Here is a 16,994-nt window from a genome sequence, read left to right as displayed (position 1 = left end):
CGAGGACCGACGAGTTGTGCGTTCCCGAGACGCCGTTCTGCACGCCACTGTTCTACTGCGCTGTTATTTGCCCGTTTGTAGACGGGCCTGTTAGCGTGCACCGTTCTCGCCATTCTCCTTCGACCTCTCTCATCAACGAGCTGTTGTCGACCACAGGACTGCCGCAGACTGGATGTTTTGTGTTCGTCTCACCATTCTCTGTAAACCCTTAGACACTGTCGTGTGTGAAAAGCCCAGGATGCCGTTTCGGAGATACTGGAACCAGTGCGCCTGGCACCAACAATCATACCACGCTCAAAGTCACTTACGTCACTCGTTTTGCACCGTTATAACGTTCAATCAAACAGTAACTAGATGCCTGTCTGCTTGCTTTTATATAGTAAGCAACGGCCACGTGACTCACTGTCTGTAGGAGCAATCCATTTTCGTGAACATGGTGGTGTACCTAATAATCTGTCCTGTGAATGTATATATCTAAATAGGGCACTCCATAGGTTCAGTTTACTTCCTGTATTGACAGAATTCAAAATGGAATTGACCCCAACCCTGATGTTAACACACCATGAGACTTTATTATGAGTTTTATTAGTAAAACTGTCATTGCCTTCATTGGGTGCCTTCCCCAGTGGCACCCTATTCCCTATTTATAGTGCACTATACCTCCGCAGTAGCACCCTATTCCCTATATAGTGGCACCCTATTCCCTATATAGTGGCACCCTATTCCCTATATAGTGCACTATACCTCCGCAGTAGCCCCCTATTCCCTATATAGTGCACTATACCTCCGCAGTAGCACCCTATTCCCTATCCAGTGGCACCCTATTCCCTATATAGTGCACTACTTTTAACCGGGGCCCATAAAATAGTGCACTGTATAAGGAATGGGGTGCTATTTGGAATACAAGCACTAAAAGCATTATTATAAACTGCGTGATTCGAGCCCTGAATGCTGATTGGCTGACAGCCGTGGTATATCAGACTGTATACCATGGGTATGACAAAACATGTATTTTTGCTACTCTAATTACATCGGTAACCAGTTTATAAAAGCAATAAGGCACTCTAGGGGTTTGTGGTATATGGCCAATATACCACACCCCCTCGTGCCTTATTGCCAAATTATGTGATAACATTGTATTAATAGTAAAACTGGCATTGCCTTCATTCTGTATATTCCAAATGGTACCCTATTCCCTACATATTGCACTACTTTTGACCAGAGAGCCCTGTGGGCCCTTTTCAAAAATAAATACACCATTTGGTGTAAAAACTCTCATTAGCCCTGAGAGTTTTTTATGTGATAACATACATTATTATTAGTAAACCACAATGTTGTTATCATTGCATTCCTTGTTTTTGATTTCCTTTGTTCTGATTGGTTGTGCCCTCATTCCAGCTGGTCCTGACATCACAGGCCACAAGCGTAGTGACAATAAGAACGAGGGCCAGAAGGCCCTGCTCTACTGTAAGGCCACTGGCTACCCCTACCCTATCTGGACCTGGCACAAACGGACAATGGGTTCTACATGGTATGTCTGTTGTTGTGGTGTGGTGGTTGTGGTGTTGTGGTGTGTGTGTGGTGGTTGTTGTTGTGGTTGTGGTTGTGGGTGTGTGGTTGTGGGTGGTTGTGGTGGTGTTGTGGTGGTGGTGGTGGTGGTTGTTGTGGTTGGGTGGTTGTGGGTTGTGGTGTGGTGGTGGTGTGTGGTGGGTTGTGTGTGGTGGTTGTTGTGGTGGTGTTGTGTGTGGTGGTTGTGGTGGTGGTGGTTGTGGTGGTGGTTGTTGTGGTGGTGGTGGTGGTGGTGGTTGTGGTGGTGGTGTGGTAGTGGTGGATGTGGTGGTTTGTGGTGTGATGTGGTGGTGTGGTGGTTGTGTTGTGTGGTTGTTGGTGGTGGTGGTTTTGAATGGTGGTGGGGTTTGTGGTGTGGTGTGGTGGTTGGTGTGGTGGATGTGGTGGTTTGTTGTGTGTTTGTGTGGTGGTTGTGGTGGTTGTGGTGGTGGTGGTTGTGTGTGGTTGTTGTTGTGGTGGTGGTTGTTGTGGTGGTGGGGTGGTGTGTTGTGGTGTGGGTGTGTGGAGTGTGTAGTGTGGTGGTGGTGTGTTGTGGTGGTTGTGTGGTTGTGTGGTGGTGGTGTGTGGTGTGGTGTGGTGGTGTGGTAGTGGTGGATGTGGTGGTTGTGTGTGGTGTTGTGGTGTGGGGTGGTGGTTGTTGTGGTGAGTGTGTGGATGTGGTGTGGTGGATGTGTGGTTGTGTGTGTTGTGGGTGTGTGGTGTTGGTGTGGGTGTGGTGTGGTGGTGTTGTTGTGGTGGTTGTTGTGGTGGTTGTTGTGTGGTGGTTGGTTGTGTGTGGTGGTTGTGGTGTGGTTGTTGTGGGTGGTTGTTGTGTGTGGTGGTGGTGTGTTGTGTTGGTTGTGGTGTTGTGTGGTTGTGTGGTGGTGTGTGGTGGTGTGTGGTTGTTGTGGTTGTGGTGTGTGGTTGTGGTGGTTGTTGTGGTTGTGTGGTTTGTGTTGTGGTGGTTGTGTGGTTGTGGTTGGTTGTGTGTGTTGGTGTTGTGGTCATTGTTGTGGTTGGTGTGTTGGTGGTGTGGTGGTGGTTTTGGTGGTTGTGGTGGTGGGGTTGTGTGGTGTGGTGTTGTGGTGTGGTTGTGTGTGTGGTGGTGTTGTGGTATGTGTGGTGGTGGTGGTTGTGGTTGTGGTGTGGTGGGGTTTGTTTGTTTTTTTTTTTTGGTGGGGGGTTTGGGTTTTTTTGTGGTGGTGTGGTGGTGGTTGTGGTGGTGGTTGTGTGGTGGTTGTGGTGGTTGTGTGTGGTTGGTTGGTGGTGGTGTGGTTGTGGGTGGTGGTGTGGGTGTTGTGTGGTGGTGGTTTGTGGTGGGTGGTGGATGTGGTGGTTGTGTGGTGGTGTTGTTGGTAGTGTTGTGGTGTGGTGGTTGTTGTGGTGTGGTGTTTGTGGTTGTGGTTTGTGGTGGTGGTGGTGGTTTGTGGTGGTGGTGGTGTGTGGTGGTGGTTGGTGTTTGGTGGTAGTGTGGTGGTGGTGGTTGGTGTTGTTGTGTGGATGTTGTGGTGTGGTGGTTTGTGGGAGTGGTGGTTGTGTGTGGTGGTTGGTGGTTGTGGTGGTGTGGTGGGGTGTGGTGGTTGTGGTGATGGTGGTTGTGGTTGTGTGATGTGGGTGGTTGTGGTGGTGGTGGTGGTTGTGGGTGTGGTGGTGGTGGTGGTGTGTGGGTGGTTGTGGTGTGTGTTGGTGGTTGTGGTGGTGGTGGTTGTGGTGGATGTTGTGGTTTGTGGTGGTGGTGTTGTGGTTGTGGTGTGTGGTGGTGTGGTGGTGGTTTGTGTGGTGGTTGTTGTGGTTTGTTGTTGTGGATGTGTGGTGGGTGGTTTGGTGGTGGTGGTGGTGGTGGTGTTGTGTGGATGGTGGTGTGTGTGGTGGGTGGTGGTTTGTTGGTGTGTGGTGGTGGTTTTGTGTGGTGGTGGTGGTGTGTGGTGGTTGTTGTGGTTGGTGGTGGTTGGTGGTGGTGGTTGTGGTGGTGTGTGGGTGTGGTGGTGGTGTGGTGGTGGTGTTGTGGATTGGGTGTTGTGGTGTGTGGTTGTTGGTGATGTTGTGGTGTGTGGTGGTGGTTGTGGTGGTTGTGGTGGTGGTGGTTGTGGTGTTGTTGTGATGTGTGGTTGTGGTATGTGGTGGTTGTGGTGTGTGGTGGTGGTTGTGTGTGTGGTGGTGGTTGTAGTGGTGGTGTTGTGGTGGGTGGTGTTGTGTGTGGTGGTTGTGGATGTGGTGGTGTTGTTGATGGGTGGTTGTTTGTGGATGTGGTGGTGGTGGTTGGTTTTGTGGTGGTGTTGTGTGGTTGTGTGCATTGTGGTGGTGGTGGTGGTGGTTGATGTGGTTGTGGATGTGGTTGTGGTGGTGGTTGTGGTGGTGGTTGTTGTAGTTGTTGTGGTTTTTCTTCTCCCAGAACATTGGCACACATGCCATAATCACTTCTCTCATTTTCTTCCACCCCTGTCTTTCTCTTCTCCCCCTCCCTCCTCTTCCCCTCAGGACATTGAAAATTCCTCCGGCCGTTTCTTCATTAACAACAAAGACAACTACACTGAGCTGAGCATCATCAACCTGGACATCGTCTCCGACCCGGGGGAGTATCAGTGCAACGCCAGCAACGTGATCGGCACGTCGTCCGTGGTGTCTGTGCTGCGGGTCCGGAGCTACCTGGCCTGGCTTTGGCCTCTGCTGGGCGTCCTGGCCGAGGTCATRATCCTGGTCGTCATCATCGTGGTCTATGAGAAACGCAAGAAGCCAGACGACATACAAGACGGTGAGTCAGGAGTCTGAGACCAWATCWGTCATGGCGGCCATTTTGATTTGTMGTTTGTTCTCATTTTMATGTTTTTYTTTGTTTTTGTGGTCAAGTATAGTTTGCAGATAGGCCTTTTCAAATAATTCATTGTTTTCAAAGTGGAGGAAAACAATAGTCGACGTTCTTCAATGCTGCAGATATTACTACATTTTTAAAACATACTGTAGTTCTCTCTGTATATATGAATATCCTTCCCAATCAGCTGTTGACCTAACAACCAGTGATGTAGTGGAGGGCTAACCCAAGTAATCTTAGTTTACCCACAGCGTTCAGGGTTTACCCTCCTATTACCCCACAGTGATCAGGGTTTACTCTGTTATTAACCCACAGTGATCAGGGTTTACCCTCATATTAACCCACAGTGATCAGGGTTTCCTCTCATATTAACCCACAGTGATCAGGGTTTACCCTCATATTAACCCACAGTGATCAGGGTTTCCTCTCATATTAACCCGCAGTGATCAGGGTTTACCCTCATATTAACCCACAGTGATCAGGGTTTACTCTCCTATTTAACCGCACAGGATCAGGGTTTACTCCCTATTACCACGCGATCAGGTTTCTCTCCTATTAACCAGTGCAGGGTTTTACTCTCCTATTAACCCCACAGTGATCAGGTTACCTCTGCATATTAACCCACATGATCAAGGGTCTTCCCCGCATATTAAACCACAGTTATGCAGGCTTTACTCCATTAACCCACATTGATCAGGGGTTATCTCATATTACCCACAGTGATCAGGGGTTTACTCCTCCTATTAACCCACAGGTGAGTAGGGTTAACTCTATATTACCCACCGTGCATCAAGGTTTAACTCTCCATAACGCCACAGTGACAGGGTTACTCTCGCTATTAACCCACCGTGTTTTCGGGGTTTACCCTACTATTAACCGCACGATTGAGTCAGGGTTTATTCGCTATTACCAACAGCGTTCATCTGGTTTACCCTCATATTACCACAGTTATCAGGGTTTTAACTTCATCTCTCCCACAGTGATCAGGGTTTACTCTCCTAATTAACGCTACGGCGTTCATGGTTTACCCTACATGTACCCAGCGGTGTTCAGGGTTACCCTCATATTAACCCCCGTGATTAGGGTTTCACCTCCTATAACCACAGTGATCACGTGCGTTACCCTCATTTACCACAAGTGATCAGGTTACTCCGCTATAACCCCGGTTTGGGTAGGGGTTAAACCCCCCGCTACTATAACCCACGAGTGATCAGGGTTTACCTCTATTAACCCAGCAGCGTCAGGTTTACCCTGCATATTAACCCACAGTGCTCAGGGTTTCTTCTCATCTTAACCGACAGTGATCAGGGTTACTCCTTTAACCTAGGGTTTCAGGGTTTAACCCTACTAAACCCACAGTGATCAGGTTACACCCAAATATTACCCACAGTGAGGATCAGCAGTTCCTCTCCTATTACCCAGTGTGATCAGGTACTCTCTAATATAAACCACAGTATCAGGCGTTTACCGCTCATAGATTAACCCACACTGTGTCAAAGGGTTAACTCTCATATTGAACCACACAGCTGACTCAGTGTCTTACCTCTCCGTATTAACCACTACATGCCACAGCGGTTTACCTCTAATATAACGCACAGTGATCATGGGTTTAACTGTCTCTATTAACCCACAGGTGTGATCAATGGGTTTTACTCCTCATACCCAGGCAGTTAGCCTAACTTCACACATGATCAGGGTTTGACTTCTCGATGCAAGATACCCACAGTGATCAGGGTTTACTCTACTAATTAACCCACAGTCATCACGGGTTTACCTCTCATATAACCAAACAGTGATCAGGGTTACTACTTCCCACATGAGTTCCTATGACCCACAGTGATCAGGGTTTACTCTCCTATTAACCACAGAGCGATCAGGGTATACCGTCTTAAACCCACAGGCTGATCACGGGTTTACCCTCTATTACCCACAAGGTGATCGGGTTACCCCTTCACTATTAAACCCAACAGCTCAGGTGTTCATCTCCCTACATAGACTTAACCCAAGTGATCAGGGTTTACCTCTCACTTAACCCACAGTGGATCAGCGTTAATGCTCCCTTTAACTACGGCGTCAGGGTTCTACCCTACTATTAACCGTGCAGGTCGTCAATAAACCGGGATATGCTATTCTCTCCATATTTAACCCCAGTGATCAGGTTTACCTCACTATTAACCCCACAGTATCAGGTTACTTCCTTACACCATATATGTTACCCACTATTCCAACGTGATACAGCGGTTACTCTTACCTATACCCAATCTGTACTCGATTAAACCACAGTGATCAGCGGTTACTCTCATTTCCCACAGATGCAGGGCTAGACCCGGAACACTACAATTGTCATGTCCCTACTAGTTAACCCAGCAGTGATCAGCGGTTACCCTCATCAATATAACCACAGTATGACAGGGTTTACTCTCCCATATCCCAACGTTGATCAGGGTGTCCCCTTCATATTAACCCACAGTGCATCAGGTTCTATCTTACCCAAGATAGTGGTTACCATATTAACCCACAGTGATTCAGCGGTTACTCTCGCTACATTAACCTAGCGGCGTTTCAGGGTTTACCGCCTACCTGATTACCACGCGTAGTTCAGGTTTGACCCTCATATTACACCCACTAGTGACAGGGTTTACCCTCTCATATTAACCACAAGTGATCAGGGGTTACTCTCCTATTAAACCCACACGTGGCATCAGGGTTACCCTCCATAGTCACCCACAGTGATCAGGTGTTACTCTCTCTGATTAACCTCACGCCGTCGTTCGGGCTTTACCCTCTATCCCAGGACATGACTCTATACGACCCACAGGATCTAGGTTTACTCATCGCTATTAACCCACAGCGTCAATGTTGTAAACGCTCATATAACCACAGATGATCAGGGTTTACTCTCATCTTAACCCCACAGTGATCAGGGTTTATCTCCTATTAGACACGGCGTTCAGGGTTTACGCTATTAACCACAGTGATCAGGGTTACCCTCATATTAAACCCACAGTGATCCAGTTTACTCTCCTATCAACCGCATAGTGCATAGGATTACCCTCATGATTAACCCACAGTGAGCAGGTTACTCTCCTATTTTCCACACGTGATCAGGGTTATCCCCTCATATTAACCCACAGTAACAGGGTTTACCCCTATACCTCATGTTCGGGTAAGTCCTCATTTACCACGTGATCAGGGTTGCTCTCACCATATAACCCGCATGATCAGGTTACTCTCCTATTAACCACAGTGATCAGGGTTTACCCCAATATTAACCCACAGTGATCAGGTTTCTCTCCTATAACGCCACCAGGTGAGATCAGGGTTACGTCTCCTATTACCCACAGTGATCAGGTTTACTCTCATATTAACCCACAGTGATTCAGTGGTTTACCTTCTCATATGTAACCCGACAGTCGATCAGGGTGTTACTCTCATATTAGACGCCGCTAGTGATCACGGGTTTCCTCCGGTTATTACCACCAGTGAATTCGGGTTTACCGTCATATTAACGCCACAGTGGATCAGGGTTTCCTCTCCTATGTATTAACCAGATGGATCAGGGTTTTACTCTCCTATTAAACCCAGACCGTGATCAGGGTTTTACTCTCATATTGACCCCAGCAGTGATCAGGGTTCCTCTTTAGTTAACCCCACATGATGCAGGGGTTAACTCTCCACAAACCCCCCGCATGATCAGGTTCCTCTCATATTACACCGCAGTGGAGCAGGGACATGTGTTCCAACATTGGTTACCACTAAACTACTTGCTAACATCGGCCAGCTTGGTCTAACATGTAAACGTCCCACTCAAAGCAGCTTAGTTACGTCCCATGCTGGCAATGCGTCCAGCCTGCACATCGTCCCAGCTAGTCCTAACATCTGTCCCAGCTTGTCCCGCCCATCTCCGCTGGCCTAGCCACCTCGTCCCCAGCTAGTCTACTATACGTCCAGCTAGTCTAACAATCGTCCCAGCTGGCCTAATGCCACGCTACTCGTCCCCAGCTGCTCTCCAATCGTTTCCCAGCTAGGTCTAACATCGTCCGCTGGCCTACACATCCGTCCCAGCGCTATCCGTCCAACGAGTTAAATCGCTCCCAGCTATGTCTACACCATTCCGTCCAGCTGGCTAACATCGTCCCCAGCTAGTTCTTAACATCGTCCCAGACTAGTCCTACATCGCCCCAGCTGGCTAACATCGTCTCCAGCTAGTGGCTAAATGTCCCAGCTGTCCTAACATCGTCCCAGCCTGTCTAACATGCGTCCCAAGCTGCCTACGTCGAAAACACGTCCAGCTATGTTAACCATCGTCCCAGCTGGTGCTAACACCCAGTGCCATCGTCCCAGCTAGTCTAACTGCAGTCCCAGCTAGTCTAACTCGTCACCAGCTGGCCTATACATGCGGGTCCCACTGCTCTAAACATCGTCCCGCTAGTCTTACCGTCCCGCTAGTCTAACTCGTCCAGCTGTGCTCTAACATCGTCCCCCAGCTGGCCTAACATCGGTCCCCAGAGCTGCTACACAGCCGATCTCGTCTCCTCCTGCTAGTTAAACATCGTCCCAGCTGGCCTAACACTGTCGTCCCAGCTGGCTAACATCGGTCCAGTGCTTGGCAAACCTCGTCCCACTAGCTACAATCGTCCAGCTAGGTCAATCGTCCCAGCGCTACTAACATCCGTCCCAGGGCCTACACTTCGTCCCGCGGCCTATAACATCGTCCAGCTAGTCTCAAACACTCGGTCCAGTGGCTACACGTCCTCACTGCAAGCATCGGGTCAGGCTAGTCTAACATCGTCCAGTGCCTAACATCGTCAGCTGGCTAACACGTGCGTCCAGCTAGTCTAACATACGCTCGCCAGCCTGAAGTCAACATCGCCAGCTGCTCTACCATCGTCCGCCTAGGCCTAACATCGTCCCACTGGGGTGGCGGGCTAAACATTCGTCCCAGCTGGCCTAACATCTCGTCCCAGCTAGTCTAACATCGCGTATCCGCAAGCTAAGGTCTAACAATCGCTCCAGATGCTACATCCCAGTCCTATACATCGTCCAGCTGCAACATGCCGTACTGCCTAGCTGCTAGATACATTCGTCCCCAGCTGAGTCTATAACATTCGTCCCAGCCCTACAGTCACTAGCTAACAAGCCGTCCCAGGCTAGTTCTAAACCGCTCCGCAACCGTCCCAGCTAGTCTATACATCGTCCCAGATAGTACCCGTCCAGACACTCCGTCCCAAGCTGGCTAACTCCCACCTATCACTACTCGTCAATGCACACGCAGCTGGCCTCTCCCACACTAACATTCGTCACTCCAGGTCTAGAGATTAACTATCGTTCAGTGCCTAACATGTGCCTCAACTGTAATCGTCCAGAAGCAACACTGCCCAGTGAACCATCCAGCGCAGCGCTCCAAGGATCAAATGTCACGGCTACTGGAGAAGCAGGAGATTTCAAAGAATGCTATGGTACTTATTCCCTTTATAGTGCACTATTTTTGGACAGTGGGCCAATAGGGCTCCTGTAATAATAGGGAACCAGGGTACCCAGTGAGGAGCAAGCCAGGCGGCACTTCGACAGTCGTTATTAATAATCGAACCATTTCCCCTGTTGGCTAGCATGCATATTACCCAATGAATATTCTATCACTGGAGTATTGTCCTGACAAGGTGTGTCCTATACGAACTGTGTATGTGTGTTGTGTGTGTGCGTGTGTGTGTGGTGTGTGTGTGTGTGTGTGTGTGTGTGTGTGTGTGGTGTGTGTGTGTGTGTGTGTGTGTGTGTGTGTGTGTGTGTGTGTGTGTGTGTGTGTGTGTGTGTGTGTGTGGTGGTGTGTGTGTGCGTCCGCGTTGAGTGAAGCAACCAGAGCTGAATTGATTGAGTGCAGGCGCAGGCTAGATAGTGGCAGGTACGACAGAGCACGATGTCACTGCGAAGGTCTGACACACACACGCACACACACCACACAAAGCACACACACACACACACACACACACACACACACACAACACACCGACACACACACACACACACACACACACGCACACCACCACAGAAGACACACGACACGCACGCAACAAGCGACACACACAACACGCGACGCACACACATCAACACGCACACACACATACACATCAGACACCACGCAGGACGCAGCAACGCATACACACACACACACACACACACTCACCACGACGCACACGCACACGCCCCATCCCTTAGTGTAATATATATTAGCAGTGCTAAAACAAGTTTAGAATATACAATTAGGGTATTACTGTGTAATATTTTCCCCCCTCTTTCCCAAATTGCATAACACAACCTATGTTTGGTAAGTGACAGACTGCATGTCTCTTGAGTTTCAATCAGCATCTAAGCTTATGTCCAAACCATCCAAGCTAGCCTGATCCGTTTGTGCTGTGTACAGTAGCTTACTCCTGTGGGTTGTTGTCATGCCAAACAATGACCATATGAGTTGGCAAGACAGCACAAACAGATCTGACCCCAGGCTACATCCACACAACATTCTGTACATTCATATCTATCCCCAGTGGGCACGATTTGGCACGTGATGTCAAACGGACGTCATTTTCTGGTTTTAAAACAGATTTTCTGGTTGAGAGGATGTCATATTACCAGTTTACAATCAAACCGTGACTTGTAAAGATGTTTATTTTTTATTTTCATGACGGCACCAAGACGTCATCGAGACGTTATCGAGACGTCATATTTTGGTTGTTATCTGGTCGTGTAACCAGTTTTGCTAACTGGGTTTTCTATAGAACCTTAAATTAGAATGTCTCTTATCTTACTGCTTAGGCTGCTTCTCTATGTAAGTTCACAGTCACAGTCTTGTACAGCTTGTATTATACAACAACAAAATAGTATATTGTGCCAAGGTCACCTTCAAGGTCATCTTCAGTTTTCAATTATTGTATTCCCTATTTTATGCTAGTAGCATAATATGCTTTTATAAGGAGTCAATTAATATAATATAATATATGCCATTAAGCAGATGCGTTTATCAAAAGCGGCTTACAGTCCTGCGTGCATAATTGTTTTCGTATGGGTGGCCTCAGCGGGAATCGAACCCACAACCCTGGCGTTGCAAGCACCATCCTCTGTCAACTGAGCCACACAGGACTAAAATTGTTTACTTTGTGTTGGTCAATTTCGATGCAGTGAGTGAATAGACCTTTTGGTGCGCAGCTTGTCTGTCTATGCATGTATGTTTGTAACGAAAAGGAATTTAAACTTCTGCTTGAAATTCATAATCACTTTCTCATCTCATGTGGGTTTTGTGGCTCTTTTTGACTGCATTTGGTGTGATTGTGACTGTGAGTGTCCTTTCCTGTTACGTTTAAAGATGGCTTCCATTCAGTATAGGGCCAATACACTATTTAACTTCTTCACCTGCGATTCCATCAGCATGGTTTTGAGCGCAAGTTTAGTTCCTTCACATATGGAATTGATGGAACTTAATTTAATCAATTTATGGAACTCGTGGAACTAAGTTAAATTCCAAAATTATGGAATTGTGTAACACACAAAACTGTCTATGAACATCATTTAACCAAGCCCCCAACCAGACAATGTGTTACAGTCATTCATATTACCACTGTAACACATTGCTTCTTTAAGGAATACTGTACTTTCTACCCAAACAATTCACCACCAGCATGCACCATTTTCTTCCTGTCATTTTTTCAGAAGATATTTTCAGCTGATAATCTTAAACAAAGTATTTTTTGTTGTCGTCTTCATTTGTCTTCATTTCTTCATATTTTCCCTTTGTGCATCAGATGACGAACCAGCTGGACCAATGTAAGTGCATCCATGTTACAATCATTTCTTGATTTAGAGGTCTCTGTATGGTGTTTTGCTCTAGTGTTTAGGTCTATGTATGGTGTGTTGCTCTAGTGTTTAGTTCTATGTAATGGTGTGTTGCTCTAGTGTTTAGGTCTATGTATGGGTTTTGCTCTAGTGTTTAGGTCTCTGTATGGTGTTTTGCTCTAGTTGTTTTAGGTCTTGTGTGGTGTGTTGCTCTAGTGCTTAGGGTTCTCTGTATGGTGTTTTGCTCTAGTGTTTAGGTCTCTGTATGGTGTGTGTTGCTCTAGTGTTGTTAGGTCTATGTATGTGTGTTTGCTCTAGTGTTTAGGTCTATTGTATGGTGTTTTGCTCTAGTGTGTTAGTTGTCTCTGTATGGTGTTTTGCTCTAGTGTTTAGGTCTATGTATGCGTGTTTTGCTCTAGTGTTTAGGTCTATGTATGGTGTTTTGCTCTAGTTTTAGGTCTTGTATGGTGTTTTGCTCTAGTGTTAGGTCTATGTATGGTGTTTGCTCTAGTGTTTAGGTCTATGTATGTGGTGTGTTTGCATCTTAGTGTTTAAGGTCCTAGTATGGTGTGTTGCTCTAGGCGGTTATGGTGCTCTGGATATGGTGTTTTGCTCTAGTGTTTAGGTCTCTGTATGGTGTTTTGCTCTAGTGTTTAGGTCCTGTATGGTGTTTGCTAGATGTGTTGCTCTGTGTTTAGGTCTCTGTATGGTGTTTTGCCTCTAGTGTTTAGGTCGCTGTATGGTGTTTTGCTCTAGTGTTTTAGGTCTAGTGTGGTGTGTTGCCTCTAGTTTTAGGTCTCTGTATGGTGTTTTGCTCTAGTGTTTATGTCTCGTATGGTGTGTTGCTCTAGTGTTTAGGTCTCTGTATGTGTGCCTCTATGTTGTTAGTCTATGTATGGTTGGTGTTTTGCTCTAGTGTTTTGTCTATTTGTATTGGTGTTTTGCTCTAGTGTTTAGGTCTAGTATGTTGTGTTTTTGCTCTAGTGTTTAGTCTATGTATGCTGTTTGCTCTAGTGTTTAGGCTCTGTATGGTGTTTTGCTTCAGTGTTTAGTTCTATGTTCATGTGGTGTGTTTAGAGTCTATGTATGTGTTTTTGCTCTAGTGTTTAGGTCTCTGTATGGTGTTTTGCTCTAGTGTTTATGTCTCTGTATTTGGTGTTTGCGTCTGAGTGTGTTAGGTCTATGTTATTGTGTTTTGCTCTAGTGTTTAGTCTATGTATGGTGTTTTGCTCTAGTGTTAGGGCTCTGTATGGTGTTTAGCTCTATAGTGTTTAGGTCTATGTATGGGTTTTGCTCTAGTGTATAGTGTCATGTATGGTGTTTTGCTCTAGTGTTTAGGTCTATGTATGGTGTTTGCTCTAGTTTAGTCTCTGCTATGGTGTTTTGCCTAGGTTTATTTGTCTCTGTATGGTGTTTTGCTCTAGTGTTTAGGTCTATGTATGGTGTTTTGCTCTAGTGTTGTAGGTCTATGTATGGTTGTTTTGCTCTAGTGTTCTTAGGTCTCTGTATGGTGTTTTGCTTAGTGTTTAGTGCTATGTATTGGGTTTTTGCTCTAGTGTTTAGGTCTATGTATGTGGTTTGCGGATCTAGTGTTTAGGTCTATGTATGTTTGTTTTGCCATGCTCTAGTGTTTAGTCTAGGTTCGTTGGTGTTGTTAGTCTATGTATGGTGTTGCTCTAGTGTTTAGGTCTCTGTATGTGTTTTTGCTCTAGTGGTTAGCGTCTAGTAATGTGTTGTGTTGGCTCTATGTTTAGGTCTCATGTATTGGTGTTTGCTCTAGTTTTAGGTCTATGTGTGGTCTGTGTTTTAGGGGTCTATTATGTGTTTTTGCTCTATGTGTTTTAGCGTGGTTGTCAGGTTTCATGTATGGTGTTTTGCCATCCTAGTGTTGGTTATAGGTCTATGTATGGGGTTTTGCTCTAGTGTTATAGGCTCTGTTATGGTGTTTTGCTCGTTAGTGTTTATGTCTCTGTATGGGTGTTTTTGCTCTAGTGTATGTCTTGTATGGTTTGCTCTAGTATGTCTAATGTGTTTTGCTCTAGTGTTTATGTCTCTTGTATGGCTGTTTTGCCCTAGGTTTATGTCTCCTGTATGGTGTTATTGCTCGTAGTGTTGTATGGTCCTGTATGGTTTTGCTCTAGTGTCAGTTCCCTCTGTTATGGTTTTGCTCTAGTGTTAGTTCATATGTTATCGGTGTTTTCTCTAGCCTTTTAGGTCTCTGTATGTGTTTTGCTCTAGTGTTTAGGTCTCTGTATCGTGTTTGCTCTAGTGTTCTAGGTCTATGTATGTTGTGTGTTTTGCTCTAGTTAGGTTCTGTATGTTTTGCTCTAGTGTTAGGTCTCTGTTATGGTGTTTGCTCTAGTTGTGTTAGGTGTTCTTCATGTTTTTGGTGTGTTTAGCTCTAGTGTTTAGGTCTCATTGCTAATTGGTGTTTTGCTCTAGTGTTTAGGTCTATGTATGGTGTGTCTCTAGTGTTTACGTCTCTGTATTGCTGTTTTTGCTCTAGTGTTTAGGTCTATGTACTGGTGTTGTTGCTCTAGTGTTTAGGTCTCTGTATTGGTGTTTTGCTCTAGTGTTTAGGTCTATGTTATGGTGTGTTGCTCTAGTGTTTTAGGTCTATGTATGGTGTTTTGCCTAGTGTTTAGGTCTATGTGTGGTGTGTTTTAGGTCGTATTGTGTTTTGCTCTAGTGTTAGGTCTATGTATGGTTGTTTGCACTAGTGTTTAGGTCATATGTGTGGTGTTTTGCTCTAGTGTTTAGGTCTCTGTATGGTGTTTTGCTCTAGTGTTTAGGTCTCTAGGTTAGTTTTGCCTCTCTAGTGTTTAGGCCTGTATGGTGTTTTGCTCTAGTGTTTAGGTCTATGTATGGTGTTGTTTTTCTAGTGTTTAGGTGTATTGTATGGTGTTTTGCTCTAGTGTTTAGGTCTCTGTTATGTGTTTTGCTCTAGTGTTTAGGTCTATGTATGGTGTTTTGCTCTAGTGTTCTAGGTCTCTATAGTTGGCGTGTTTTGTCTCTAGTTTTAGGTCTATGTGTCGTGTGTTTTAGTCTTGTATGGTGTTTTGCTCTAGTGTTAGCGTCTCTGTATGGTGTTTTGCTCTAGTGTTTAGTCTATGTATGTTTTGCCTACTAGGTTTAGTCCGTTGTATGGTTTTAGTGCTCTAGTGTTTAGGTCTATGTATGTGTGTTGCTCTAGTGTCTTAGGTCTCTTGTATGGTGTTTTGCTCTTAGTGTTTAGGTCTATGGTATGTGTTTGCTCTTAGTGTGTATGTCTCTGTATGGTGTTTTGCTCTAGTGTTTTAGGTCTATGTATTGGTGTGTGTTTGCTCTAGTGTTTAGTCTATGTATGGTGGTTTGTGCTCTAGTGTTAGTCTCTGTATTGGTGTTTTGCTCTAGTGTTTAGGTCTCTGTATGGTGTTTTGCTCTAGTGTTTAGGTCTATGTATGGTGTGTTGCTCTAGTGTTTAGGTCTCTGTATGGTGTTTTTGCTCTGGTGTTTAGGTCTCTGTATGGTGTTTTGCTCTAGTGTTATAGGTCTCTGTGTGGTTTTTGCTCTATGTTTAGGTCTCTGTATGTGTTTTGCTCTAGTGTTTAGGTTCTCGTGCCAAACATGTGAGTGGTGTTTTGCTCTAGGTGTTTAGGTCTCTGTGTGGTCTGTTTTGCTCTAGTGTTTAGGTCTCTGTATGGTGTTTTGCTCTAGTGTTTTTGTGTTTCTGTTTCTGTAAACTGCTGTACACCAGAGTTGGGCTCAATTATATTTTGTAAAACTGAAATTGATCTTCCAATTCAAATGTTCCGATTTGACAGGAACCCTGGGGTAGATTGCCTTTCAGTCATGCATACAGTATATTCTACAAACCTTTTTTACTGCTAAGTAGATGTAAAGTTTTTGACCAATGTCTGGTGCAATCTGGTGTATTATCAGTGTATTAGCTTTGTTTTGACGGTAACCCAGTCTAACTCAGCCTGTGTGTATCCTATTACAGGAAAACTAACTCCACCAACAACCACAAAGACAAGAACCTTCGTCAGAGGAACACAAACTGAGCAGATTGATGTCTCATTATTAGTGAGTATTTATCCTCTCTGAAGTCAATGCCAGAGTTGTCTGGTCAAAACCCAGAGAAAAGAAATGAGCTGGCAGCCATTTTGTTTCCCCAAGTTCATGTTGTTGTCATTTACTTCATGTAGCAGTAACCTGTCAATCACCACAGAGAGTCAATCACATGTTGTGCAGGAAATCAATATTGCTAAAAAGTTTAGCCTACTTTATCAATAACTTGTCATCGTATATCTTCCTGTCAATGCTACAGACATAACAGACACATATCGTGACATGAAATCTGCACGTGGTGTGTAACTGCCAGGGGTGGGGTCAAACCCATTTTAAATAAATCCAGGAAGTAAACTAAATTGACTGAATGGAAATGGAATTCGTGACCAACCCTGGTGCCAGTACAAACAAAGGACAATAGACCACACTAATAATTTCCTTCCACTTTTTCTTTCCACAGATAATAACACATTATACATGTATTGACCATATGAAGGTAACCAGGAGAGAGATCCATAGCAATGTGTTAATGAGGAGGAGGAAGAGGAGGAGGAGGAAGAGGAGGAGGAAGAGGAGCTACTGTAAATGTCTGTATTGTATGATGAGGCATGCCTTCTGATTTGATTATCTGTCTATCGTGTGATGGGGGTGAAGAAGGTGATCAATGAATGTGATCCCCATAACATTATGAATGGTTTACGAAGTGTCTACGAAGCATTATAACCATTGTGGCTGCATGCAGTTATTGATTGTTGCTGTTTAT

The 16,994-nt window shown here is 45.5% G+C and overlaps 1 protein-coding gene across 1 annotated transcript; it reads left to right on the top strand.

Annotated features, from left to right (window-relative positions):
- Positions 1-1,396: 1,396 nt before the first annotated feature.
- LOC112077680 (neuroplastin) lies at positions 1,397-16,781 on the top strand. Its single transcript, XM_024144159.2, has 5 exons — positions 1,397-1,531; positions 4,027-4,300; positions 12,151-12,172; positions 16,164-16,246; positions 16,692-16,781. Exons 1-4 carry the CDS (start codon positions 1,529-1,531, stop codon positions 16,222-16,224), a joined length of 360 nt encoding a protein of 119 aa, XP_023999927.1. The 5' UTR covers positions 1,397-1,528; the 3' UTR covers positions 16,225-16,246; positions 16,692-16,781.
- Positions 16,782-16,994: the final 213 nt, after the last annotated feature.

The sequence above is a fragment of the Salvelinus sp. IW2-2015 genome, unplaced genomic scaffold (genome assembly GCF_002910315.2).
Source record: "Salvelinus sp. IW2-2015 unplaced genomic scaffold, ASM291031v2 Un_scaffold4820, whole genome shotgun sequence".
In the NCBI taxonomy this organism is placed as follows: domain Eukaryota; kingdom Metazoa; phylum Chordata; class Actinopteri; order Salmoniformes; family Salmonidae; genus Salvelinus; species Salvelinus sp. IW2-2015.
The sequence above is the reverse complement of the archived record's forward strand: the minus strand, read 5'-3'. Positions and strand labels throughout refer to the sequence as shown.